This window comes from Osmia bicornis, chromosome 5 (genome assembly GCF_907164935.1).
Source record: "Osmia bicornis bicornis chromosome 5, iOsmBic2.1, whole genome shotgun sequence".
In the NCBI taxonomy this organism is placed as follows: domain Eukaryota; kingdom Metazoa; phylum Arthropoda; class Insecta; order Hymenoptera; family Megachilidae; genus Osmia; species Osmia bicornis.
In genome coordinates, this window is record NC_060220.1 from 4,237,458 (window position 1) to 4,264,420 (window position 26,963).

The window sequence follows — 26,963 nt, forward strand, 5'->3', positions numbered from 1 at the left end:
GAACACGAGGGGGTGAAAAAGGGCCGGGAGGACGAAACAGAGGAAAATCGATATAAAACGTGCCGGAAAGGGGTCAAACAATCAGTCACCCACCGAACAGAATGAGTTATTTCGTGGTTCTGGTGTTTAGGTGTGGCGAAAGGTAGAAACCTGTCGATTATTCTCCTATTTTCGAATAGGATCGGTTAATTTGCCAGAAGAATCCCCCGATTATCATCCTCCGTCTTGATAATTTTTCTTTTTTTTTCTCTTTTTTTTAAATAATTAGCTTAATGATTTGCGTCTCTCGATCGCTTTTAAAGCCGGCGATAAAAAGAAGCTCCTAATGGTTTATTATTGATCTATCCGAGAGCCCTACGACTTTTCTCCCATTTTCTTTTTCTTTATTCCCTTCTGCTCGTTCTTGGTCTCGCATCGTATGAAAAATATTACGCGAGAAAGCGTGCGCCCGAGAAGAGGCACCGCGAAGAAAAGTATTCCTCTGTCCCCTCTCTCTCTCTGTTAATTGCGTGTTCCCGTTGAAACGGCACCCTCCTCTTGCTGGTTGGTTTTTTGCGGGAACTTGTTGGAAAAATAAAAGAAAAGTTTCGAGGAGGGAAAAGTGGAGCCGCTGTGAAATCTTTCGTGGTCACAAGGCTCGATGATGGGAAGCTTGCTTTGCTAAGAAATTCAAGCTAATTGCAGTCTGGTTAGACGCGCGAATAACGTGAAACTGTTGGCGCTAAATTAGAACGTTTCTTTATTCTCTCCTTCCATCTTTCCTCTTTATTTTTTCCCTCCCCCCTTTCCTTTAATCACAGCAAATACGAGATGCACGGGCTTGTATACCCTTTTGACCTTTTCCGCTGTTTATCCCGCTTCTGTGGCTCCACGAAGCTTTGATTCTACTGTTACAAGCTGATCGTTATATCTGCAAAAGCCGTAATTACACCGCGACGTAAACGCGGAACCCGATGGTTATTCTCGTAGCTCGTATAAATTATCGTAGGTGGTCCAAACGCGCGTGTCGGATGTTATCCTTCCCTCGATCGTTTTTCCTCCGATATCCCGATGGATTTCGATCGCGTATCGATCGTTTGAATTTATTAAAACATTTTATCATACCTGTTACGAAACAACCACGAACACTTCGGTTATTAATACAAGGGTTAAGTGGGTCATCTTTTTCGAAGGCTCCGTGTTCGGAAGAACCGTAGAGGTTTTTTACTCTAATTCTCGTTCAATGTTTTGCCAACGGCACGTGATCGTTAATGGTCACGTTATTTTAACGAGCACGGAAAATAAACGTTATATAATTGCATCGATGTATCGAGGTTACACGGCATTGATCGCATTTGCCCCACATCTCGCCGGCTCTCTATCCGTCAGCTCCGAAAGTAATCGTGTAAATATTCATCGAAAGGTGTCTTCGAAATAGAGATGGTCGATTTTCGATCGCCTATTCTCCTCGCTCGTCGACGTCACCGCGAAATTCGATTATCCGATCAGGAACATCCATTGGGAATCGTGGGAAAGTAACGCGGTTTGACGTCATCCAGCATCGATAACCGTACACGAATATCAACGTAGTAGCCTCGTTTCCAGATAATTAGTGGTAATTAATAACAACTCTTTCGCGTGTGCCTACAAAGTCCTTACGTTTTTCTTTTTTTTTTTTCTTTTTTGTACTTTATCACCTGACCGATTCAAAGTCAAGTATTCCATAATAATGTGATAATAAGTGTCCGTAATTGATGTTTATTCAACGTGTACAGACATTAATAACAACGTGTAACGATAACCCACTTCATTAACTTCTTTGTTGTTGGTTTCTTTCACGTAATCTCCCTTACGTGAGAGACTTTGTATCTTCTTTTTTTATTTATCGTGTGAATTCCGGCTGTCCCACGATGTCCTTAATGAAATGAACGATAACGGTGTATTTTCTTTGCGGTTAAGAATTAATATTTAATGTTTGATATGAATCGGTGTGAACGGGACTGCGTTCGGTCAAACGTGCTTTAACCTTTTCAGCGCTGAGATAACTCGATAAGGCCATTCAAAATTCATTAAATCTCTTTTTAATTCGCAAAGTTTACCTGTTGAAAAAAACGGTATACTGATTCGCATTCGGTGCACAAAAATCAATAAGTACCTGTTGAATGTTGGTCCGAAAAAAAAAAAAGAAAGAAAAATAATTGAAAATTCGTTGAGCAGTGTAATCGACGTTAAAGAAAAACTCAGATAAAATAAATGTTTACAAAGCGTGGAATGCAAAAACATTTTGTTGCCTGTGTTTTTATCTATTAACACACGAGATACGATAATATCAGACCCGTAGGTGAGTTCGTAGCGTTGAAATGATTAAGTATATCTTACGGTGAGTGGCTCGGAAGGCGTTCCGTAGCTTTGAAGTTTACCTTACACATCGCGTAAATTATAAATCATAAACGATAGTTCGATGAATAGGGTGAGTGTAAAGATGCACTTTCACGAAAAACGATCGATTCGAGTATTAGTCTTCCGGTTGCACGCGAAGGTGCACATCAACGCAAATAGCGTGGAAAATTTCAAACGAGAAAACTTTCGCTTTCCAATTGCTTCTACTCGTAAACCTATCATTACGTCAGTTGTCGCGCCACCTGTTATTGGGGCAACTCTGCCATCACGTTTCATGCGATGCTTATAACGGAAGGTGAACATACACACACGCGCGCGTGCGGGCACACACCGCAATACCTTCTTAATTACACGCCTCTTGGGTCTGCCCTGCACAGAAATTGCTGCTAATTATCTACAATGTTGCTCGCCTTTCGAGGGGCTCCAGTTTTCGATTAATTGCGTTCGCGGAATTGGTAGAATCATTAAAAATAATTTTTTACATGTCATGAAATAGCGCAAGGAATGATTACCATATTTCGTGCAAAGAATAGATTTACACGTTAAATTTGTCGTTGATTAATAAGCAAATTTCCAAAAATTGCACGAATACCCCAACCTTCTCCTTCCGTGCTTTTACTCGGCTACGAATTCACGAGCGTGGCATATCTCGACCGAGTATAATTAGAAGTTCGTACAGAGTGTAACAAAAGTCCGCGGAACGGACGTTAACGACCGTGAAAGAGCATTTTAATCCCGAGCAGCCTTTTTTTTTTTTAGAAAAGTGTCGACCGACTGTTATTTCAAACAGTCGTTCCGTCATATTAAGTGCGAAGAACAAGAGAAACTAGTAATTACTTTTCGAGGGACTGTCACGTATGTTGAACTGTCCCTGTTCTACTATTTTAGTCGTGTTTCATTTTAGTACCTGTTAATTGATCCCGCGAAAAGGAGTGCTATCCAATGCAGATGAACGAATCAGTAGTATAGATCAGGCATAAACGGACCTTTGCTGGGGGGCGGTTACACGTCCGACGCGAGGACAGCGAACGGGTTAAAGGTTAGCGTATTTCCACGGTTGAACGTTCTCAGAGGCGCTTGTAATTTCCTGCAAATACTAGATTGCCGGCTCCGTAACGAGGCTCGGTTTCCCAGACGTTGTTCGGCGCCGTCACGATAAACGATACAGGTTTTCATCGTGGCCGGTGCGTGTCGCAGCCGGGCTACACGATTCGAAAACGTTGTCGGTATATATAATTGTATAAGGATCATTCCCACATGGAGGGAGTCGCGTCCTCGGTTGAACGTTAGCGAGCGACGAGGAGGACAGGTTCATTATACGACGTCGAAAAGATCAGGATTTATCCTTTCTGTCGGGACACGGGGGTTGTACCGTTGGCCGCCGAAAATGTCGTTGATCTCTCTCACAGTGGTGTGGAACTGGTCGGCGACCGTTTGCTTGTATCGGGGTGAGAATGAGAGAGATAGAGCGATAGAGAAAGAGAAGGATCTCCTCTCCGGGTTCTTCGACTTCGATCCAGACGGGAGCAAGCTCTCCCTCCGGTTGAAGGAAGGAAGGAAGGAAGGAAGGAAGGAAGGAAGGAAGGAGCCGACACACGGGCGAAAGGGGTGCACGCATGACCCTGAACCCAACCGGCGCGCCACCCGGTACACAGGGGTGCGAAGCTCCGACAGAGAAAGAGAAGAAAAGAGAGATAGAACGAGCAACGGAGGAGAACGACGGTGGAGAGGACGGGAAAAGGGAGGACGCCGCGCGTATATATGCCGAAGAGAGAAAGAGAGAAACAGTTCAGAGTACAGTCCCCGGGATCAATACTCCCGCGTCTTGCGATCATTCATCTTGCCACGCCCCTCTGCTCTCTCCACACTCTCTCTGTTTCTCTCCTCCCTTTTCACTCTCTCTATCCTTTCTCCTCCCATTCCTTCCATTTCATCCCCGTGGCAGCCACACGGCACCCCTAGTAATCGTGCTCGTCGCCGTTTGCCGCCCAATCCTGGTATCCATTACGAACGAACGCACGATCGTGTGTACATTAGAGAGAAATTTCGGTGGCCAAAGACACACGCGGTGTCGTCGTTCGCCGCCGAAGAGAAGAAAGACTCGCAAAGAGGTTGTCTATTGAGGGAGAAAGAAGAGGGGTAACTGGTCGCGATGAGAGAAAGCAAAAGGGAAAAAAAAGAATCGATGATGTGTGTTGAGATTGGGCATGGAACGCGGGACGACACGGTTACGGACGTCGGAATCGATAAACGGCACGAGTAATCGCGAGTCGTCGCATGAAAGAGGGTGGAGACGAGAGAACGGCAGAGGAAAAAAAAAAGGAAATCGTCGTCGGTAACTAGGTAGTAGTAGGGCGCGTATATACGTCGGCGTAACGCGCGTAGTACGGCTGCACTTGACTCGTCGTTGCACGTGATTCAAATGAGTTTCTGGCTACCCAACCCTCTACCCTCCTCCCACACGACGATGCCGGCAGGCCGATAGAGGGGGTTGTAGTAGGCCGGACGGCGAGAAAGGGTGGTCTCGAGGAGGGTGGCTCTGCTTGTTTCAGATAGAAGGGCTCGACGGCGGAACGGTCGATCCGATCGAGCGTTACGATAAAAGAGAACCTACAATCGGACAGACGGAAGTCTCCTTTCTAGAGATCGATATACAGCCTGTTTCAGCAAACCTATTACAATTTAACCCCTTCTACTCCTTTGATTTTTTCGATACTCGCGTCAGACAGAGCCAACTACTCTTTGCTTGAATTTTAAAACAAATAAAGAAAATTGAAGTGTCCTTGATTGGGATAATTAGAATAAGAATTAAACTCACACATTTGAAGTGTAATTTGCGTTACGAGTGTGACTCGATATTATAGGGCAAAGGGTTAATATCGAGATGATTTTTTAAAATTTCATTTTTTTCTGATACCATTGATGGATTCGTAGATATCAGCTTGTAACACGTTTGATAAAACACCCTGTACATTGCCCCCTTTCCACGCTTTTCCACCCCCTCATCATCCATTTCTACGCTTTCTTCGTCCACACGCTGCTGTCTTCCTCTTTCGCACTTTTTCACTCGGTCCTCTTCTGTAGCGCCGCAGGAATGGCCGACATCGAGAGAGAATCTTTTCCTTCGATTTCTTCAACTCCTCCTCCTGTTCCCTCCCCTTTCATACCGACCGAGGGTGCTGAGAAAAATCTCTAGAAGAAAGTCCGCGATGCATATTGAGCTAATTTTTTTTTTTAAAACCCCGAGAAGCATAAAAATAGCGAAAAAAAAATTAATTTCTGTTCCGTCAAAATGGAAGAAGATATTAAAATAATTCTTTACGGACTGTTCAAGGAGGATAACGTCGCGGAAAATGATTTTCCTACTAACCACAAGCGCGCACAAGCTCTCGAGTGTTGCTCGCAAGAAAACCGATTTTTTTCCACTCTTTGCTTCTTTCCCTTCCTTGTAAGATGAAATTCAACGAGTTTCCCTCGAGGACGAAATAACGCGGACAAAGCGAGGAAAATAGCGAAATCGAGGGAAATTCGTGTTTAGCCGGAATATGAGAGTACCGAGAGGAAAATAGAAGAATATCTAGACAGACGGAGCTAGGCGAAAGGAGAGACGTAGACTTAAGAGCAAGAACTGCTTCGTTTAAAGCCTCTGCTTTGAACTTCCTTCTTACTCTTGTCACGAGTCGTTACGGACACGCTAGTTAAACTCCGGGAACCTTCTTCTGAGCTCGATGCTGAAGATACGGGGAAAATTGTCCGGATTGAAACAGAGGGAAACGTGTTTGCCGCGATGAACCGGTCGAGTACGAGCAAATCATCTCTTTGAAACGATTAACATAGTCCTAAACAGTCTTTGTTACGGATAACAAATTTAATTAATATTTATTGCAATTATAGTGTACCGTGCTATACACGTTCCTATTTTCGCTGTAAAGTATATTTGTCTTTCTTTTCTTTTTGAATAAACTAGAATATTTTGTTTTCGTGTGCGTAGCAATGGAGATCGATGAAGTCGACGAAGACGATGTCGATTATAATTTGAGTCCTAACGCCTCTGGGACCGGTATTTGCAGTGTCGGAGGAAGCGGCGACGAAGCTGGAAGGGACGAGCTGCTTCTGAAATTGCAACCGTACGTAACGTCGGACACGAACTTCACACGGTGAGTGTCGCTCATTTTCTTTATTTCACCCTTATTTCCCAAAGAAAGTGTCGGTTCCGCTTTGCTTGCTCTCTCCCCCGCATGTATACGGAAAAATTCAAGAGTGTGACCGTATGATAGAAGCAGAAAAGGAACGATATCAAAGCTTGCATGAAAAAGACATTTTTCAGGAACATCCGATAAATACATGCGAGAAAAAATCTTTTCAACGGGGTTAATAACATAGCGAAATCTTGATTTTATTATTTCACATTCGTGAACGCAATTACGTTCCCCGAAAACGTTTCCAAATTTCCACACTTTCCGTTCGGATATTATTGAAATACCCGAGACGCGACGAATTTCCAGGAAATTCCTGCAGTAGCCGCGTCTAGTTCTTTGAAGCACACTCGACGTCTCTCGGAGAAATGAAAGAAACGATGTTTAACGGGGGAAATACGAGGGAAATTGTTGAAACGTTCAAGCATCGGATCGGGAAGAAGATAGAAGAAAGGGAGGAAAGTGTATGACGTACGCGTAAGCAGACATTGAATAAGCTCGCGATGAAAGAAATGCCTGCTCATTTCCATACGGTGAAAAAAGGAAATCTTTTGCGGTGCGCATCGACGGGATACGACACAATGTAACGTCGAAGTCCTCTCGTGCAGGTTTCGCTTTTTCTGAGCACCGGCCGGATGCGTCCTACCCGACCAAATAGATAAAGACAGAAAAGACCCGTCCATAAATTCTCGAAGCGCCGGTAGTCGACGTTCGCTGTTTCTTCTGGTTACAACGAATCCTCGCGTTTGCTTACCAACCCTTCCTCCTCGACTTTCTTCTATCTAGTCGCCCCGAACTTTCGCCACCGAGACACATTTCGCATCCCCTTTTTCTTTCCCTCCCCTACAATTTTACATCCACTTCACTCTGTTTGCTACCTGAACAGATACTTCCTCCCCTGGTACACCGGTAGAAAAAGAAAAAACAAAATTGCATTCATTAGGTAGGAATTAATGTAATCTAGTCGGGACGAATGGGTCGCCGACTGGTTGAATTTGCTTAAACTTTTCAATCTTTGCCATTTTAACGTCGTTAACACTTTAGAATCTCGTTAGGTAGTGTTTTAATTAAGAAAGGACATTTTTCGGTAATCAATTCGTCGAGGATATCGAGTCAGTGGAGATTACCCACCGCGGAAAGAAGTACCACGATCGGACGTGGCGGACCCTAGCCAAATATACACGGTGCGTCAGCGTCGCGGCGCGCGGCGTCGCGTCCTCCCTTCCTGCACCGTCCAACTGCCGGGCGCCTCGTTTGAGGTCAACGTCATTCGCTTCTCTCTCCTTTCTCGCGTTCCCTTGCTTCTTCCCTTCTGCTTCTGTTCTTTTACGATCTCTCTCTCTATCTCTCTGTCGCTCTTTTTCACGCGTACGTTTTGGATGAGCGAACTTTGGACCGTACATCGAGTACACCTATAAGTTAAATAGACCGTGTTACAAAATTTAACCGAACGTCTTATGGACACGATGGCTCTTGGTATTTTATGATTCTTTTTATATCGTTCGAGAGATTACGGAGAGAATTATGTTCGGGATAAGAAACGAGCAATTTGCAAATTGATATTATCGATTGAATTTTGTTTTCGCGACAGCGAACGGTTTACATACGGTGTTTCGTGGATGAAAATCGAAACACGGCTGGTCGGAGGCTCGTAAAGTGTAGCGGGTTTCCTTGGTGGACTGCTTGGCCTTTTCACAGGTGCCAAGAGCACCCAGACCATGTAATTAAAGGCGTGTTTCGTAACCGCGCACGTTGTCGCATGGTTTCCGATTACCTGCTACCGGGGACAACGTGCTCGCGGAAATTCATGTACGACTCGGAATATCTTTTTTTTTCCTCATAATATCAATTATCTTTGCAAAACATACGTAATATATAATTTATTACACATTAGTGTATGACGCATATGGGGCGTCGTTGATTTCAAATTTAACGAAACGCCTCCTTGACGACTATACTAATTATCGAACTTTTAAATAATGCGCTGATGACGTTTAGTTATTAAACGAATTCGCGGAATTTATTTAAAAAAAAAAAATTTTTTTTTTGCTCTATGAGGAACGATGATTAACGAGGAAAAGATATTCGCAGAAAGTGCGGAAACGCTGATACTTTTGGCGCCACGGATACGTTTCCTCGAAGGCAGCACGTCACACGCACGTGCGAAATATTCTGAAATACCGTGGAGTCGCGAACGAAGAGGAGCCAATGGGTTTCGGCCGACTGTACAACGCGAGACGGCCGAAACAAAATACTGCTAAAATTAATCCGCACCTTAGGTCACGTCTGCAACGAGTCTAGACGACCAACTAACTCGTTGACGACGACACGGGCTTGTCGAAAGCGGACCGAACGTTGCGGTGTGAACAACATGTATTAACTCCTTACCGAATCTTTTTTTTTATCGAAAAATTTTTTGCATGCGGTAATGAAATCGTTTCCTTTCTAAGAAAGAAATCATTAGCAATCTGTCTACAATGTTTCTATTGAACAAACACGATCTATTGACGTCACTCATTTGCAATCCTGTTTTTCGCTAATGTCACCTTTCGAGTGTTATATAATCGTAAAGAATTTTATTTCCCCATGATATGAACTAGGATCTATTTTTCCTTTTATATTCGTGGGCGTAGAATTCGCGAAAATTCTCTTCTCTGGAATTTTTATCGGAAAACTAGCAGGGAAAGAGCGGATCTTTGTCTTTTTTCTGTTAAAATCACCTTTTGATTGTTGAATAATCGTAAAGAATTTTGAACTATGATGTAAGAATTGTTTTATACTGTGTACTTTTTATCCGAATTTACTGACGAGTAGAGAATTCGTCGCGGGAATTCGGGAAAATTCTCTTCTCTGGAATTTTTATCGGGCAACTAGCAGGGAAAGAGCGGATTTTTGTCTGCGGAAGCGCAGTCATTCGATGACTAGTCGATTTGTCCAGTGTGCCCGAGCGTTTGCCGCGTCATGCCTCTTCCACCGCTGCTGAGAACAGATAATGCGGACATTGTTCGGTGTGAATGCAGCCTTCGGCCAGATGGCACAATTTTCCGATTGTCGTCGTCCGCTTTTTCATCCTACTCGCTCGCTCCAGCTTTCAATACGTGAAACGTACGCGGCTAGACAGGACGACCACATGGTGAGGAAAGAGAGAGATCCGAAGGGGGAAAGAGGAGGGACCAATAAACCGGGATTAGGGTATTAGCGGGGGTATTTGCGATTTCGATTTACGTTCAGGTAATTTCGTGATTCGGTTTCGACTGCTCCCGTATCGCTTATCACGGTCACTAGGGCAATGATCATCGCTAAACGAAAGGATTTTTTCCTATGGAAAAATCGTGCTTATAAAAAAAGGCATCATAAATTCTCGAAACGTGGTGCAATAGCTTTGAATGCAACTAGACGCGATGATACGCTTCAACCCTTTCGCGGTTTCATAAAATTACTGTAAAAAAGTGTATCTCTTTTTTACGTTCTAAAATATTTTCATTCGCGATAAAAAAAATATTGAAAAAGCATGTTTCACAGGTACCTTTTTTAGTTAAAAGTTGCACGTTTAACGTGAAATATTTCCGCTCGCTTACTCGCAATGTAAAAAGTAAACACAGGGGCAGGAGGGTGTGTAAAATGGTTTCGTGTAAATATCGAAACGCGTTTGATCGAAATTTGCGCTAACAATACGCCGTCAGTGTAAACATTGAATATTAAAATGAACGATTGATCCTCGTATTTGTGGTGTCAATCCTCGGCGTTTACCTCCCTTCGCAATGACTCCATTGCAATTGCAAATAATATTTTGCGAACGAAAAAAAAGCAGTTATATATATACTTCTGGATATTTCATTTTCCGTAATGGCTGTTCGAAAGGTTGTTAACCCTTTAGCATTTTTCTGTCTGTTTTCCACGGAGATAAAGAAGAATATATAATTCACTATACATGCGCTAGAAAAAAAGAAAATGAAGTCTCTAAGAGTGTGTATAAGACAGTTTTATCGATTTGAAGGATCTCTAATTATCCTCGTGGACATTTCGAAGAAGAAATCGTAAAGCCGGTGTCTAAGGCACGCGCCCTTCGCCCTATGACCATCTGCTGGTCGTCTTTCTCCTCGCCTTTCACGTTTCTCTTCTTTTTCTCGTCTATCGTAGAGCACGGTGTACGTGAAGCGGGCCACGATCGATTCGCGTCACGATATCCCAGCATCTGCCGTGGAAAATGGTCATTAAAGGGAGGCTTGCCTCATTAGGGGCTGCTCTCGCGATAATCGTCGTTTCGACGTGGAAAAGTGGAGAGCTGTCGTAGGACGAGCGACAGAGGGAGGCGAACCACCTCCACGCCCGGCGTGGAAACTTTTAATAATGCGGTCCTCCCCCAATTACCCTGTTGTTCCATGTTGCGTTTCGTTGCCCCATCGGAACTTTGCGTTTCACCGTGGAAAATTCCATCGGACGTAACTGGACAAACGAAACGACCCGGGGACGAGTTACGATTGTAACTTCCCTCTGTACTCTCTCGGTCACGTATCTGAAAAAGCTCGTTTACCTTTGTAACACCGCGTTATTGGCGGCTTCTGTCTTTTTCACGGACTCGCACGAAATTAATCGAACCTCGCGATGATCCTGTGTTAGATCGTTTCCTACGTGTTCGTTTACCGTTCGATACCGTTCCGATCAGCGATGACTCCAAGCCGCGTGGAATGGCAAAGTTTCCAGTGGGAAGTTTCAAAGGGGCGTGAACGCGTCAACTTGTTCGTTGCGACGCTCTAACGGAAAAGGGATTAAGGGTGCATCGGAATGGCAAAGTTCGCGAGGAACAGAGGCTGCGAACAGAGGCGTGGTAGGGAAACAGTTAGGATATCTTCGCTGGCAGCAGCCGGCTTTTAGGCTTCTGCCTTTCCTCGTCATCTCGCTTCAACGCTTTTCCTACATCCTGACAGGGTTGCTGATAAAATTTGTGTTTCTTTGCACGCGCGAAGATGTATCGTTCGATTTTCGGTGTACGATCGTAAAACGACCTACGTAATCTGAAGTTAAATTATTTCGTAAAAGGAAATGAGAAATGGTCTGAGGAATTTCCAATTAAACGCTGGTAGCGAACGTGTTAAGTAATAAAAATAAGCGTCCGTTCCATCGGACGCGTATGATCGTGGTTCACGATCGATCGACAAGATTTACGGTTATTTCGTCATCTTGCTTCGACTTGTCGAAGCGTGTCTCGCATTAATGTCCTCGTATGCATGAGCTAGAGAGCCAGTTGTTGCACCCTTTTCTTCGAAGTCTGCTTGCACCGGTTCGAGGAGGTTGGAGGATCCTAGGAAATAACGCGTTGGAATTGCAACAGGGACTAACTATGTTCTAGTTGCGCCACGTATTTCTCTCTTCGTCTTTCCTTCACTTTCTATTTCTATGCGTTCGGTATACCCACTGGCATCGACGGGAGTAATCCGTGTGCATTTACGACCCTCGACGAGCACAGTCGTAAACGACGTGCATGCGTGTCGGTGAGGGGCAGGTGTGTACATTCGGGGGGGAAAAACGAGACCTATCTGCCGTGAGATAGAAAAGGATGAGAACACGGGGTGAAGGAAGGAGAGAGAGACGAGCGCGTGCCGCCGTCGACCATCCGGAGGCCAGGTGTAGCCTTTATCCATTTTACTCGCGTTTGTTACCCTCGGAACCTCTACGATTCCAATGCACCCTCTGGGTCCCGCTTCAGGGGCGCCCATCGACCGACTGGGTGTACAGAAAAAAAAAATATATGTGCTGTGTAGCGATCGACGACCGATGCCCACAGACACCACCTCGGCTTTCTGCTACATATGCCTTACCCTCAATCGTCCGGGCAAACCTGTGATTATCAGCAGTTTTTGTTGCTTCCACTTTCGGCTACGCAAACGACGTGATCGTTCTTTGCTTTATTCTTGCCGGAACGACTCTCGTTCGATGGAGAGCGTGTGGCTTTCATTCTCTGTCAAATCGACTTTGAATTAAATTCGCACTCGATATCGCGTATCATAAAAATTTATCTTCTCTTGGGAGTAACGTAAAATTGCCTCGATGCAATATTTCCGTTTCATCCGATCCGCTAGATCTTTCTGCAGATTCATCGTTGCGTTTCGCCAGGTGTTCAAATTTCGATACGCCACTTCGTCATGATCTTCTATATACTTAAAATTTGAAGAAAATTAATACCCTCAAGGTGGTGCAGCTCGTAGGTCCGTCAGAAATCAAATTCAAGTTGCCATTTTCAACGTTATCGTCGCGAACGAATTAAGGCTCGTTTCTGTCTGGCACAATGTAGAGAAAGGGATCGATGAAATTCCACCGGAAGACCGTAGGAAATAGGCAGCAGCTGGAATTTCAAAAATCTACCCCAGCTGTCGAGTCTGGCAATCGACGAGTCTAATCCTGGAATGGCAGAAAGGGGGGTGCTGCCGGTCCTCCCCTTAGCTCCCCGAGGGCACACGCCCACGCGGAAATGACGTCCGCCCTTAGATAATCAGCGGGGCCCCGGTAACGACCATTTCGTGGGGCATTCTCGCGGCGACGCTTCCGATTTTCCTGCTCACCTCCGGCGCGCAAAACCGAGGGCCAGCTAGTTGTAGTTTCATCGCGAATCAGAGAAATCCGAGAACTCTCTCTCTCTCTCTTTTTTTCCTGAATTCCTCTCCTCTCTTCGACGGATGATATTTCGTCGACGAGCGAACATTATCCGTGTTTCTACACCATCGACATCGAGCAAATTCTTTCATTTCAACGTTTATTATAACACAAAAATTGTAAGCTTAAAGAGGAAAGAGGGAAGAAAAGGAACAGAAAGAATTAAAAGGATCATACTTTGAGATGGAGTAAAACGTGTAATGTTTGTAATTGTTTAGAACGACGAGTAATAAAGTACTCATTAATAATACGCCAACGAAGGTAGAAAGAAGAGAACAATGTTACTCGTATCGTTGAATAAATCCTTCTTTGTCAGGGATTTATTAAGGGGGTTGTATACGTTACGCTGTTATCCATTCACCGTGCGCGCGAACATGCAAAGCGAGGAACATGACATAAATACGCAGGTCAGTCAAATATAAACCGGAATTGTTTTGTAGCAACGAAACATGCGAACGTACGTTGTTGCAATGCTTTCAGGAAATTAATGAGCGTATTTAGATTCGCTTTGTACAATTCGTTTCGTCCCGTGTGATTGTCGTATTAATAACTAACGCGACGAGCAAGCAACCGGTATCCCACGTCATCGCAGAATTTATCGTTATTAACTTCTTAACAAACTACAGCCGAGCGAAATAATGTAGGAAAACAAGTTTTATGGAAAATTTTATATTCGACCGCGCGAATACGCGAAACTGGAGCAATCCAGGATGAAATAATCAGGGCGGAAGTGGCCCACAGAAGGCTCGTCGGATAGATACACATCTGAGCATGCATTCGTGAAAAGATTCAAAGGTTAAACTTATCTCGGGATGGACTTTCTGTAGGAGATCCTTTCTCTTCTCGCGATTTCCAAAGCGGACTCTGACACACGAAAGAGCACGCGTCGGAACACGCTCGGACAGGAGGGTGCACGTTCTGCGAACAGAATGCACGCGGTACGAGTCGATGGTTCGTTTAAATGCGTCGAGGGTGACCGAAAGGACCATTCGCCAGACGGTCCATCGTCGATCCTTTTAATCCTGTCGGCCGTGTCCTTTACCCCCGGTGTCTCTCCGCGAGAAGGGTGGTCGATGACGTTCGAGGCGTCTCATACTAAGATCTGGTATTTTTTATCGATTATCTTGTCCAGAGCATCTTCAATCGTATGGATAAATTAAGCAAATAGAGAATGATTTTTAAGAAAATGAATTGATAAGAAAATTGTTCGAAACGAAAAAATTAATACGAAAAAAGGGGTAGAAACTTATCAGACAAGTTAATAGAAGGCCGATAACGACGACAACCCTTTGACGTGCATTAAACGCGTCAGGGACTAAGTGTTCCTCCGCAGTAGCTTCTCTGGTCTCCTTCCTTTGCCTCTTGCTGCCACTTCTCTCTTGCTCTCGTTTTCTAAAGCCTTTCGCCACCCGAGAGAAAATGACATCGCGCCCTGGCAATAACCCCCCGGCTACTGCTTCCTCTTGGTCCATTCCCGGCGCCGAGAGAGGCGACGGGGCTGGTCTGTCGCGAAGCCAAGTCCTGTAACAGGGGCGAACACCGGGTCACAAGTACTCTCTTCCCAAGAGAAGTGTCCCGAGGAATAAAGGCGGTCGAGAGTAAACTTCGGGCTTAACTTATTCGGATTTTCTGGAACACCTCGAGAACCTCGAGCACGTATTGTCCGACGTTATCGCGATCGTTCTTTCATTGAATTTCGTTTAAAATATTCGACGTTCGATTAACAGGTGGAGAAGCCGGTGGATCAAACATGGTTTGTTTCCTTTTTTTTTCGTGATTCGTATTAGTACGACTCGGAGGATAGGGAGATAAAGAGAGAGAGAATGAAACTTGTCGACTTGATCCTTATGAAAGGAACTCGGGGACCCCTCTTTCCGTTGGACGATGAATATTCGATAGTCGAAAATTTGATCATACGAAAGAGTCGTTAGTGGCCGTCGCTGTGGGCTCTTGGGGGAACACGAAAGAGCGACCAGTTATCGTGTTACGACGCGCGTCTCGTGTTAAACCCGGTAACTGAATATATCTCTCTGCCCAATAGCCGTCAAACGGTCGACAACGATCGAATTTGTTCAGCCGGCCATGCCTCCTCTTCATCGTCTTCTTCTTCATTATCCTATTGGCAAAATATAACGGCGCAACGCGATTCTCCTGGTATCCCTGATTGATTTTCCGCTCAACCGGGCTCCAATTAGATGGATACTTTCTATCAACTCCTATCAGTGTCTTATACCGTTTGCCTGTCTTTGAGACAATCTTGATACCGGTATAATAATAAACCCACTCGTGATTCTCGGATTCATTTTATTGGCACGATTGAGCAGGAACCGGCTCGTTTTCGCGTACCTTTCCAAAGGTCCAGGTGCGAAGCACGCCTTTGCCAGAGTCGACGGGCCCCTCTTACCTTCCTCGATGAACCACCTCATCCCCACACGACGCTCGCGTCGCAACGCTACCATCCCAGTGCCCCACATTGGCTGGAAAATTAGGCCTGTCCACGAGGTGCCATGCCGGTTCAGAGCGCCGCAATTTGCCTCTTGTACGACATTGCCACCGGCGATAAGGATACAAGGGCAAACTCTTGGATGACACTACTGTGGAACAAGGTTAGCCAGCAGGCCAGGAACAAGATACTTGAAAACTCAAATAAACAAGCTCGAGATAGGAGAAGTTGCCTTAAGTCTGGTGTACAGTCTTGTGAAACTTAGGCTTCCCTTCTCTCAATATTTATCGATAACATTGCGGATGGCACTCGGTCCAACTGAAAGGTGGACACCGGTGGTGTGTCTCGCATCTTCGATTCGTTTATTTGGATTTTCAAGTACCTTTATGTTCGTCCTTGCTGTAGAAGATGGAAAAGAAAAGAGGCTGTGGCCGGGTCTACGTTTGTTCGTTCGGCTCGTTTTAAGGAAGCTAAGTCCCTGTTGGTGCGTCAACTTTGCGTCCCGAGCGTATCGTGCGGCCAACAACGTGCCAGGGAGAAGGGCCCGAACGAAGGGGAGAGGCAATTTGCGGCGGTGGTGCAGGGCAGCTGCAACCTCACGAGATACGGCTTAGATCGTCGTGGCACGAGCCTTCCTGGCATGTGTTTCCTTCGGGCCCTCCACCTCCCCTCCCCATTTCGCCTTCTTCCTTAGGATTTTTGCTCGGCTACGTCTCGCTTCTCTCCACGACGGCTCCGTTTTCTTCTTCCTTTCTCCTCGATACGCACATGTACATAACTCAAGCGGAACAGACGTCGCGGTCGCAACCCTTTCTCGTCCGCGTCAGAGGGGGATCGGGACACAATATTTGGCGCGGACGGGTAGGATACGGGAGAAGAGGACTGGGCTGGTCTCGTTCAACCTGCAGGTCAGCTTTCGGATAGTTCCAAGAGTGCAGCGACTCCCGTTCGATTGGTACAGCTGTTCTACTGTAAATAACGATGGAAAAGGGTTTTGTTTACGGAAAGGCGAGCGTTGTTTCGTTCAGGATATAGATAACCATGGTTCGAATGTTTTCCGAACAAATGTTTAGAGGTATCGAGATTATCTCGTCGAATTCTTGGCGTTCGATCTTCCTCGCATGCTGTGCCCCGTTGACCATTTCCAGGGTACACACCAAGGAGATAATACGGTTCCTTTTCTAGCAGCGCTATCTCTCAGCTCGTCGATATCGCGTGATCGATCGATCGCGCCCTCCCCGTCGACAGCTGTTAGCCCGGAATCGCAGCGAAACGAGAATAAAATGATAATCGGCTGCGTAGTAGCAGGCGGTTTGTTTCCTGCGCGAAATGGCGCTTTGCGCTTAAACGGGTGCCGATCGAACGCGAATCACGTATCGCCGACGACCGATTTCGGGCATCGTTGGTGTCCCCTTATCCCGGCATCTGACGGCCGCGCTCGCTTTGCGCCGTACCAACGACATTCCTGTTTTAATGGCACCATTGTACGAGCGACGGTAATCTCGCAGTCTAACGAACATTATCGAGCCTGTAACGCTAATACAGCTACTCGGAGGTTCGATTAAAGTTGGATTAACATGCCGGTGGCGTATCCTAGCAGCCTTTCTACGTCCGTGGCACGCGAGTTTTCGCATTACGTAAGCGTAAGAGATCACGATATACCTTGGTTGGTTGAAAGTATCGAAGGAAAGTGGCACGTGCACCGTAGAAGGAGAATATCGCCTCCTCCCTTTCGGTGGACATCTGTTCGGAGGCTATCAGCGCAGGGAAATTGATGCATTTTTTCCTTGGTTTCGAGCCGCAAGCGTGTGCCAGGAGGGGGGGAAAAAAAAATAAGAAAGGAACAGGCCGAGATGCACCTCCCTTCCTTTTCTCCGTGGCTGCACACCTCGTGGTAGCATCTGCCAGCAGCGATGAAGTGATTTCGTAGCATTGTACACCTTTTTCTTCGTCGTTCACCACCACCACCACCACCCCCTCCGTTCCCTCCCTGTTCACGATGCTCGTGCTCCGCTGCGGGGTGCTGCCCACGATCCTGCCGCTGCTGCTGGCCGGCATCGAAAAATTTAAATTAGGCACAGGTAGTCTGTCGGTGGTTGTAGTACCTGGTACACCTACTTTTCTACGGCAACAAAGTTCCCTAACCTCCTTCTGCCAGGTTTCGCTTCGCTTCGACCTACGTTACGACGTCGTCAGCTTCTCTCCTTTCTTTTCCCTTTTCTCCCTTTCCTCGTCGCACGGTACGGGTTGCCGGTCTGGCTGTCTCGCTCGGTCGATAAAATCGCCAAAGGAGGGCCCCGGCCATAGACAGCTTCCTTTGCGCGTGCACACGCGGCTTCGAGAAGAACCCAAACCTCCTGGTCGTATTGCAGCTGACACGCACGTGCCACGTGGCCGTGCACCGGGCACACAGATGCACAGATGCGACCGTGTACAACCGGAGTATATTTACCGAGAAGCCACGAAAAGGTGAGTTGGCTTCTCCTCGGGATACTTGCGACCTATCGACCCCCTTCTGCATGATTCCTCTTCCAGGCGTAACGTTCCTTCGGCTTTCGCTCGGGACAGATGTCGCGTCGCGAAAAAAAATAAGAAAAAAAGAAAAATAAGCCATCTCTTCAACGCTATTACGAATACCCTTCTCGGAGATTCCTTTGATAGGCAAGAATTTAAACGAGAGAACGAATTCTATCTTTCGCAGCCTCTATCTTGGAACAGTATTTTCTTTCGCCACCGACTAGACACGAGCTAAGCACAAAAAGATTCAGGCATCCGATACAAGCGTCGTATCGTGGACGTGTAAGCACACGTTCATCCGACAGTTGCAGCTCTAAGCATTCCACGAATTTTCGGAGTCTTACGCGTGGATCCAGATAAGCCATTACCGTGGATCGTCTTTCCACTTGTTTATCTTTTGAAAGAATTGCATAATCGTCCTGGTACGCCGCTGGTTCCGTCGAGTTTGCCTTTATTACTGGCAGAGCTAAAGAGTCTTAAGAAATGGTAACACCGGCTGTACGGTTTCATTCGGTTCACCTACATTCTCCTTTAGGTGTTATCTTTCATTTTTTATTTGTATAATGCACTCGACAACACGCATTTCTTCCCCCTGGTGAACGCGAATCGCTAAGTGGCAAGCAATCTGTGAGTAGAAGGCATCACTGAAACTGAGTACTCGATTCTTAAAAAGGCGACAGGCGGCAAGGGTCGATGATTATCTGACTTCCTGTCCGTTCGTTCTTCGCCAGAAGAAGAAGGAACGAAAATTCGGTCAAACAAGTACGAAAGATTCGTCGGGTATCCTCCATTAGTTCGTCGTTTTACACGACGTCTATCAGTTTCAACAACTTTGGTGACAAAGGCAGAAACTCGATTCTTGCCAAATAATTCGCGGCAAAACAAGATCAGCCCGGCAGAACGCATTTTGTGCTGTTCGTTGACTGCGTAGAAAGTTTTTTATATTGCCGAATCTCAACTTGGGCAATAATTTTTGTCGTTTCGCGAAAAACATGTTTTCCTCTTGTTCGCTGTCAAACAACACGAGATTTCTTATTATAATTACAAAAGGAACAATAAAAAGAAACACGTTGTTCGCGAACTGTTACAAGCGTTAAACGAGTAAATTATTTAAAAAAGAAAAAAAGAAAAAGGAAATTGATTTTTCGAAGCTGGCAAGGGTACGTACCCCCTTAAGAAATCTAAAGTGTCGAGTTATACACTTTGGAGCGGAGGAGAGTAAAGAAAGAGAAACGAAAAGAGAGTTGTGCGAAAGAAGAGAATGGGTGGGGGCGAGGGGGTTGAGGGCTCAAGGCACGTGACCGGAAGGCGGGGGGCAAAACGGCGCACGCGCCGTCGTCCTCCACCTGGTGCATCACCTGCTGCCCCCTGCTTAAGCCTCCCTGCCACCGCCTTTCCTCTCTTCTCCACTCTTCTCTCTTATCCTTCTTTTTCTTTAGCTTCTTCACCTCCTCCTCCTCTTTCTTCTCCGGCACGTCTATATACTCGTCTTCCCCATCCCCAGCTCGCTTCACCACCTTCAACCACCTTAGGAACCACTCGACGTTAAGCTGCTCGTTCGTTTGCGATCCTTCTGATTCTTTCTCTTCTTCCTCGCCGCTTTTAAATTAATCCGCGGTTCACCGTCAACCGGCTGGGCGAAACACACCGTTGCACAGACGCTTTTTTACTCACCCGCGACCGTGTTTGAAAACTGTGTCAAGAGTTAGCGGATTCAAGAGATTCTCGATACAATGGCACCCTAGTTGCTCTCAGTGTCGCGACGACCGCGTCGCTTCCGTTTCGCGCGCACCTCACGAATATTCTCGGGTAAAAAGCGAATTTTTCGACTTCGAACGATATCGTTAGATCTCATATCTATTAATTTTCCGTGCTTAGCAGAACCATTAATTACGCGTCGCGCGTCTGCGTGCAGCAACGAATCGTGGATTCCTGAACGCCACCACCTGCCGCACCTCCCCTGCCGAACCCCACGGCTTGGCGTATTAAACGACCACCGTTTTCCCTTTTCCGACGAGCATTTAATTAGCCTGTGTTTACGCGACTCGGATCGATGACTTTTCGAAAGGCTGACGAGGATGAATCGCGCGATGAGGATCGGGGCGTCGTGATGGCCGAGCAATTATCGGCCTCGGTCAGGAACGAACACGCGCGGCGTGGCGGGGCGGCACAAGGTGGCAGATGCGAGCCCGCTTCGTCGCGAGCGAAAGAAAGACCTACCTTCGGAGCCAAGATGAATTCAAGGTCCAGGTGGTACGGCATCGTGACGCTTTTGTTAAATCGACGAAATGATATTTCGATGTTGGGGTAGCAGCCAGTCGACGACGCCGAGATCATTGTCCTCGCCGATCGTAACAATCTGTCGTGGCACGAAGCGTGCCAAAGATGCCTCTTTACCGGAATCGATCTTCTTCCGTGTATCGAGCCGGGAAAGAAAAGCGGTAGCATGTAAATAATAGAGTGGAAAATCCGTTTCTTATGTCCGTCAATAATGGCTGAAGTATGCTAGATCGTGACCCAGCGAGAATGCTCTCGTTGGGTGGGAAATGTCGGGGTATTTATATCTGACCGGGTCAATCGAGATCGCGTAAATTGAACGATCTAAGAACACGATGTAGGACAGTGTTCCTGTTACTTGGGGTTACTAAATGGAGGGATAGATGCGATAATTAATATGTCGACTCGATTCTGTGGATTATGTATGCTGCGACACTGTTTAACCCTTTCTTGACCAAGGTAGAAAAAATTAAGAAACTTATTTTCTCTTCTTAAACCCTTGCCCTACAACATTGCATCGTGATGCAGCTTACGGTTCAAACGTGTGAAATCTGGCTGGTACTTTTAATATGGTTGAATTTTCAGTTTAATTCTGATTATCATTTATCCAATCAAGGATATTTCACTTGTCTTAATTTGTTTTAAAATTGAAACAACGAATAGTTAACTCTGACTGACGCGACTATCGTAAAAATCATAGCTGAAGGGGTTAAGCTATATTGCGCAATATGATGGCCTAGTTTCGTTGAAATAAACGAAAACGGAATTCCTTTAATTACATTATTTCAAACACTTTCACTTAATAATCGTTTTCCATTCTATCGCTCTAATGAATGAATTTTTATTCTGTTTTAGGTAAGTTTATCTATGCGGCCAGATCGTGTGTGTGTACTCGAAATCATCGTATGTGACGTGAGTAACCATTCACACATGCTATTATTGTAGTAATGCATAACTCCATTCTTGGAATTCCTTATTGTCGTTTGAATGACGCGTATGCAGATGTACGCGTAATACACGTGAAAACACACGTATACCTGACGTGTGTTCCGTGTACATAACTCTTAACCAATAGCCCATTTAATATTTTCATCAGCGATCCTCTTATTGATCGTAATTCCTTGCGTCACACCAAGCAGTTTATTTAATAGTGACTCGTTAAACCATGTTTTGGGTATAAAACGAAGTTGTGAAAAGTCATTTCTGGATGTTTGCTCGCGTGTACGTGAGAGTATGCGTCATTTAAGTCGCATCGACCAGCCTCTTCCTTTCGTTTTCATATCCAGAATATTTCTACTTTATGTACCTTGTGGTGCTACACTGTGCAAAAATGAAATACTAGAGGGCTAAACGCGGTTTATTTAGGCTTCGAGCTTGGTGCACATGGCGGAATAAATAGTGGAGCGAATAAGGAGGGTAGGAACAATCAATTAAGATTCAAATTGAAAAGAAAAGAAATTCCACTGGGGGGATGGTTACGTGAAGTGATCAGAAGGGGAAGAGAATGATCCCCGTTCTGTCGCGATTTCAAGTCCTGACAAAGGAGATTCTCGCGCAACGCGTCGAAGCTTAGCCGTCGAACCCGCGCCGCCGTTTATTCCGCGAGGAAAGAATTCACGCAGAAAATGCCGCGCGTTTGCTCGATGATTCGGAAAAATTCCAATAACGCGTTAGAGATCCTGACTCACGCGTCGCGTCCTCGTCAATCGGAGCGTTATGAATCGAGACCAAAGAGCGAAATTCATTCGTGATCACGTTCACATGGGGTTTCAAGTGTTCGCGGATGAAATTCGTAGGGAACACGCCGCGTTTCAGCTTCCTTTTCCCTCTTTCCCGTTCAACGTTCGGCCGCATGCTGGATTCGTTAACCGCGGCTCGCCTTCAATCGTCCCCGTTTGCTCGTGAATGAATTCGTTATCTGAGAAAACGGTCGTGACCCGCCACGCCGTTCAGCGCGAATCGTATCGCGTAAGAGGTCAGCCTGGTCACCGGCGCACAAAATGCAGCGAGCGAAAAATTACGCGATCGTCATCGATAACGATTCTGTATACATTGTCTCTTGTATTTTAATGGAAACTCGCTAATGATTACAAAGCTTTTAGTACATTTTACGATAAAGATTTTGACGAGCCCGCGAAATCTTTTCGCGTATCGCGTTCGCCAGCGGTGCGCGTTTACTCCTCCAGTTCTCTCTCGCGAGCTCGCGGTTCAATGTCGCCAGAAGCAGTCAACAACAATGTGTAACCGCTAAAAATACTCTTTCTCCCTTTCCTCTCCGTTACGTCCTTCTTCGTGCCGGCTTGCCCGTTCATGACTTTTCTTCGCCTGCTTGTTTCTTTCTTCCAGTCACCGAGAGAGAGTACACCAGCCACCCCACTTTGAATAGAGGTGCTCGGCCTCAGTAATAACTTCCTCTTGCAACTTCTCGTGACAAGTTCAAGACCTTTCCTCCTTCTTGCTGTTCGTGCTCAAAATCTTTTGAACATCGTTCCACCTTTTTCTTTCTCTCTCGGCGAAATTATTTCGAGTTGTCTGATTCGCTTAGATACCCCGACGAAACGACGATGCGGGGAAAAATTAAAAGGGGTTCCATCTCTTATTGCGTGATTTCCACCTTGCGATCGTTCAAGGAGGATGTTTTTATCAGACGTAAACGCGTACACGTCACAGACGTTTATGTCAGACTAAACGAAGAGGTATCTCTAATAGATAAGCAGGATTATTGCGAACAGACGTCAACGACGCTATCAATTCTTCTCGTTTATTACGTTCCCGCTACGGTATGATTCACAAGAGTTCCAACTATCGAACATGATTTTTTTGCGATCGAACGTTTAAGTTACAGTACAGGCGCCATGTCTGACAATGGCTCATTTGAAAATTTTCTGAATCATTCGTTGATACGAGGAAATTCGCTTGATCATCCATTTCATACAACCTTGCAATATCTCGTCCACTCTTCGGAATGTTTCGAATTACCGTTGTTACGCGAATATGTCGAGTGGAATTTTGAGAAAATTCGTGAATCACTTCCGCTATCGTGGATTCATTTGCTTTTTACGTTACAAGAAATGACTCAAATGGTCGCGTGATTAATAGCGAATGACTCGCGGAACTGGACCGCCTCCTAATCCGTTCGGATTAGTTCGATCAATTAACTTGGGTTTTTTATTTTCCTGTCTTTCGGATGATGATTCGTTTGCAGGCAAACAGCTTGGAGCGACTAAAGGAGTATCAGTAATAATTTTATGTCTCAGATCGTTAGATTGCTCTCTGCCTTCGAGTTCTTTTTTTTCTAATCACGAGATTATTAGTTTTATTTGATTCAAGATTTGATCTCGCATCATCGATACCAATCATCGCGTTGAAATTGACGGTTCTGCGTAACAGACAATTTCCCGCGATTATTGTAAGGAGTGGTTAAGGGAATCTCGAGGCGAAATCCGGTCGAATGAGAAGCTCGCCAGGTTGATCCGTGCCGACGACTCCTCTCGAAAGTCCCTCTTTGCAGCGTCTTCGAGGTAACTCGTGGTAAGTTGGTCCGTCGGCTGGCTTAATTGCTAATTAATTCTAATTGATAATTCCCTCGATAGTGTTAGGGAAGTAATCTCAAAGCATGTTTACGCGAAAGTTCCGACGAGCAATCGCCATCGTTCCTCGTCTGAGTACGCTCTTCCTTGTCATCTCACCTCTCCCATCTTCGTCTCTGTTTTCTTTGAGCGCGTCGATTTTTCATCAGCCGGGGAAAATTAACAGCTTCAAGGACCTTGCTCCGTATGTATATACAATTAACGAGGATTTCATCGTCGTCGCGGTTCCTCTGTAACCTGCCTCTCTTTTCAAGATTAAAAATCTTTGAAAGTTTGCGCAATTTTTTCACGGCAATCGTAATGGCAAATTAACGGCAATTTTTCCATCGTGTCGACGCAAATAGCGGCTGCGAAAAATAGGAATAACGTAATATTTTATGCAACGACAATAACAGAGCAACCGATGTTTGCAACGTTTAAGCAAATATTTGCGCGCGAGCTCCGAATCGCGGGAGGACGGAAGTTCGCGCGTAAATCAACGTCGATCGCTCGCTGTTGAATCGCGGAATCTCGATCGAAAGTCGAATCGAACGAGGATTTTCTTCCTATTTTTCAATGATATCGTCTCGATCGGGCTTACGTTAGACGCGTGACATTCTTGCGAACACGTGAGGAAGCTATAACATAAACGTCACACGTGTCGCGTGTCCTATCTACGTAGAAACGATGCTGTCGAGGTCTCGACGATTGGAATAAACACAGCGGGAAAATGGATACGTCGAGGTGGGAGCTTTTCGTTTCCAACGGAACGAAACGAAAAGAAACGGTACGGCATAGCTGAGTTTTATCGGCGCTTGTCATTTGATGGGCGTAGGAGCAAAGTAAGTCGGTGGAAAATTATTCCACGATACGGGAACGCGGACGGTCGATTCAAAGGTTTCGTCCAGGCGGAACATCATGGACGTTTCGCTAATGAAATCGATCGTGATGAATGAAATGCTGCATCGTCGCGACGTCAAGCGCCACGTGACTAGTGGGTGAGCGTGTAGGTGTAGGCGGATGGGGCCGCTCGAGGTCGTTCCTCGACAGCATCGAACGATAACACGACCAAACGTTCGCCAACTTTTTTTCGTCTTTACGTCAGTCAGCCGTTAATACTCGCCGCGTCATTGATACGTTCCGTTCTCCGAGCCTCCTCCTGAAACGGAGCGAACCGAACGCGCCAAGTTACATCTGTGTGACACTCTAACGTATTAGAATAAAACGCGATACTAATGAAACCTCGGGTGACTAATAGCCGGAAGAGTCGGTGTTAAGTGTAATTATCGGGAATAATAAGGATTTTGAGGAGATCGAAAGGCGTGAGAAGTTTTCAACGAATAGACGCGTGTTCTCACGAATGCCAGTCCACAGAAGCCACGAACAAGTCAAATTGGCTGGTTCAGAGCGTGTTGGTGCGACTCGTTCTAGAAATCGGAATGCACGAGCGACGATAGTGTGCTGCCCGTTCCATGGTGACGTTCACACCGAGATCAGTGACGAGCCAGTACGCATACGTAAACGACTAAGTCGTGTCATATACGATCTTCCTGTACGTCCCTGCGTTCGTACCGCTCGTTCGGATTATCAGGAATGTCGAGGAACGATGCTATTTCTGCCTCCTCTATCCGGTAACAATCAGAGACTTGCATTTACAGAGCTAATTGAAAGACAAAATTGTCCCACTTAATTAAAATTGTTCCGTAAGTCGGTAACTGATAACGAGTTCCGCTTCGCCTCAACGCTACGAGACATTTAGAAGAAACTTCTTCTCTTTTTTTTTTTTAAATGACCGTTGCAAATTGCATAAATTACAAGGCAATAATAAACAGAAAATTCGCTGAATCATTTAATGACAGCTGGCTAGAGTCTGAAGCACGGCGAGCGTTTGCTACGGAAACAAAGTCCAACGAGTAATAACGTAACCGTACCCGCGTCATAGAAAATACATTTTTCCGCATAGCTTGGAATTCGTTGCACTCGCGTTCGTTCCGTGGCACGCTTGCGTTTATAAACCATGTCGCATCGTTTAAGATAAAGCCGTGGAATGCGGCGACTGAACTTAAGCATACTTTCGAAACGGAAAATTTTTCTTAAAACTTTAATAAAGGAAATCAAGGAGGGCGTTAAGAAAACGACGAAACGTTGAAACAATTGATCTAAAGAGGATTTAAGGATCTATTATCCGAATACCCCTAGCGATTCGCATAAATTGATTGTCAACCAATCAGAATCGGTTCGTTTTTCCGAAGGAGCAACGAAATGCATTAAAGTCTGGCAGCGATAGCGTTACCATCGGAGCATGAATTTTTCAAAAGGCCAAACGAGACACATGCTCGTCTCACGTGACAGCCCATATCGGTAGAATCCCAGCGACCTGTGCCACATAATTTTCCGTGTACACGGTGCACGGACCAATGTTGTGTCACGTTACGATGCCCTCACTCCACCCTGCGTACTCGTACGCGTACTTACACACGAGTTTCTTTGTGCCCGGCTGTGACGGGTGTGTACGTGTGTGTACGCCGGCTTTTATCGCGTACACGTACGCTTACGCGTTACGCACACATCGCTCGTAACAGCACAGCGCCACCCCGAATACCGGATGTGACGACACTCGCGCACTTGGCCCGACGCACTCTTGAGATGTCTCCTCCCCTCTCTTCCTCTCCCGTAGCCTCTGTCCCTCTCTCTCTTTTACTCCGTTTCTTCGTTTCTTCCTCCCTTCCCGTCATCCTTCTCTATGATGGCGTACAGCGGCTCTGTACGCGAGACTCCCGGTACCCCCACCGTGGCTCGTTTTCGCCTCCCCTCCTCGAAACAGGGCGCTATTTACCCTCGTAGTTCCGGCGACGGTCGTCCGCGGCGCTGGCCGTTCTTGCGTCGCATCTCGGATTCGGAGTCGTGTCGACGTGCACAGCGTTCGACTCG

The 26,963-nt window shown here is 45.9% G+C and overlaps 1 protein-coding gene across 3 annotated transcripts in view; it reads left to right on the forward strand.

Annotated features, from left to right (window-relative positions):
* Positions 1 to 26,963, forward strand: part of LOC114880172 (serine/threonine-protein phosphatase 4 regulatory subunit 1-like) — a 111,799-nt gene that overhangs the window by 13,716 nt on the left and 71,120 nt on the right. For all 3 annotated transcript variants that reach the window (XM_029195891.2, XM_029195927.2, XM_029195883.2), the window contains exon 2: positions 6,371 to 6,536. In XM_029195891.2, coding sequence (XP_029051724.1) covers positions 6,373 to 6,536 — 164 coding nt within the window. In that variant the 5' untranslated portion in view covers positions 6,371 to 6,372. The remainder of the gene's footprint in view (positions 1 to 6,370; positions 6,537 to 26,963) is intronic.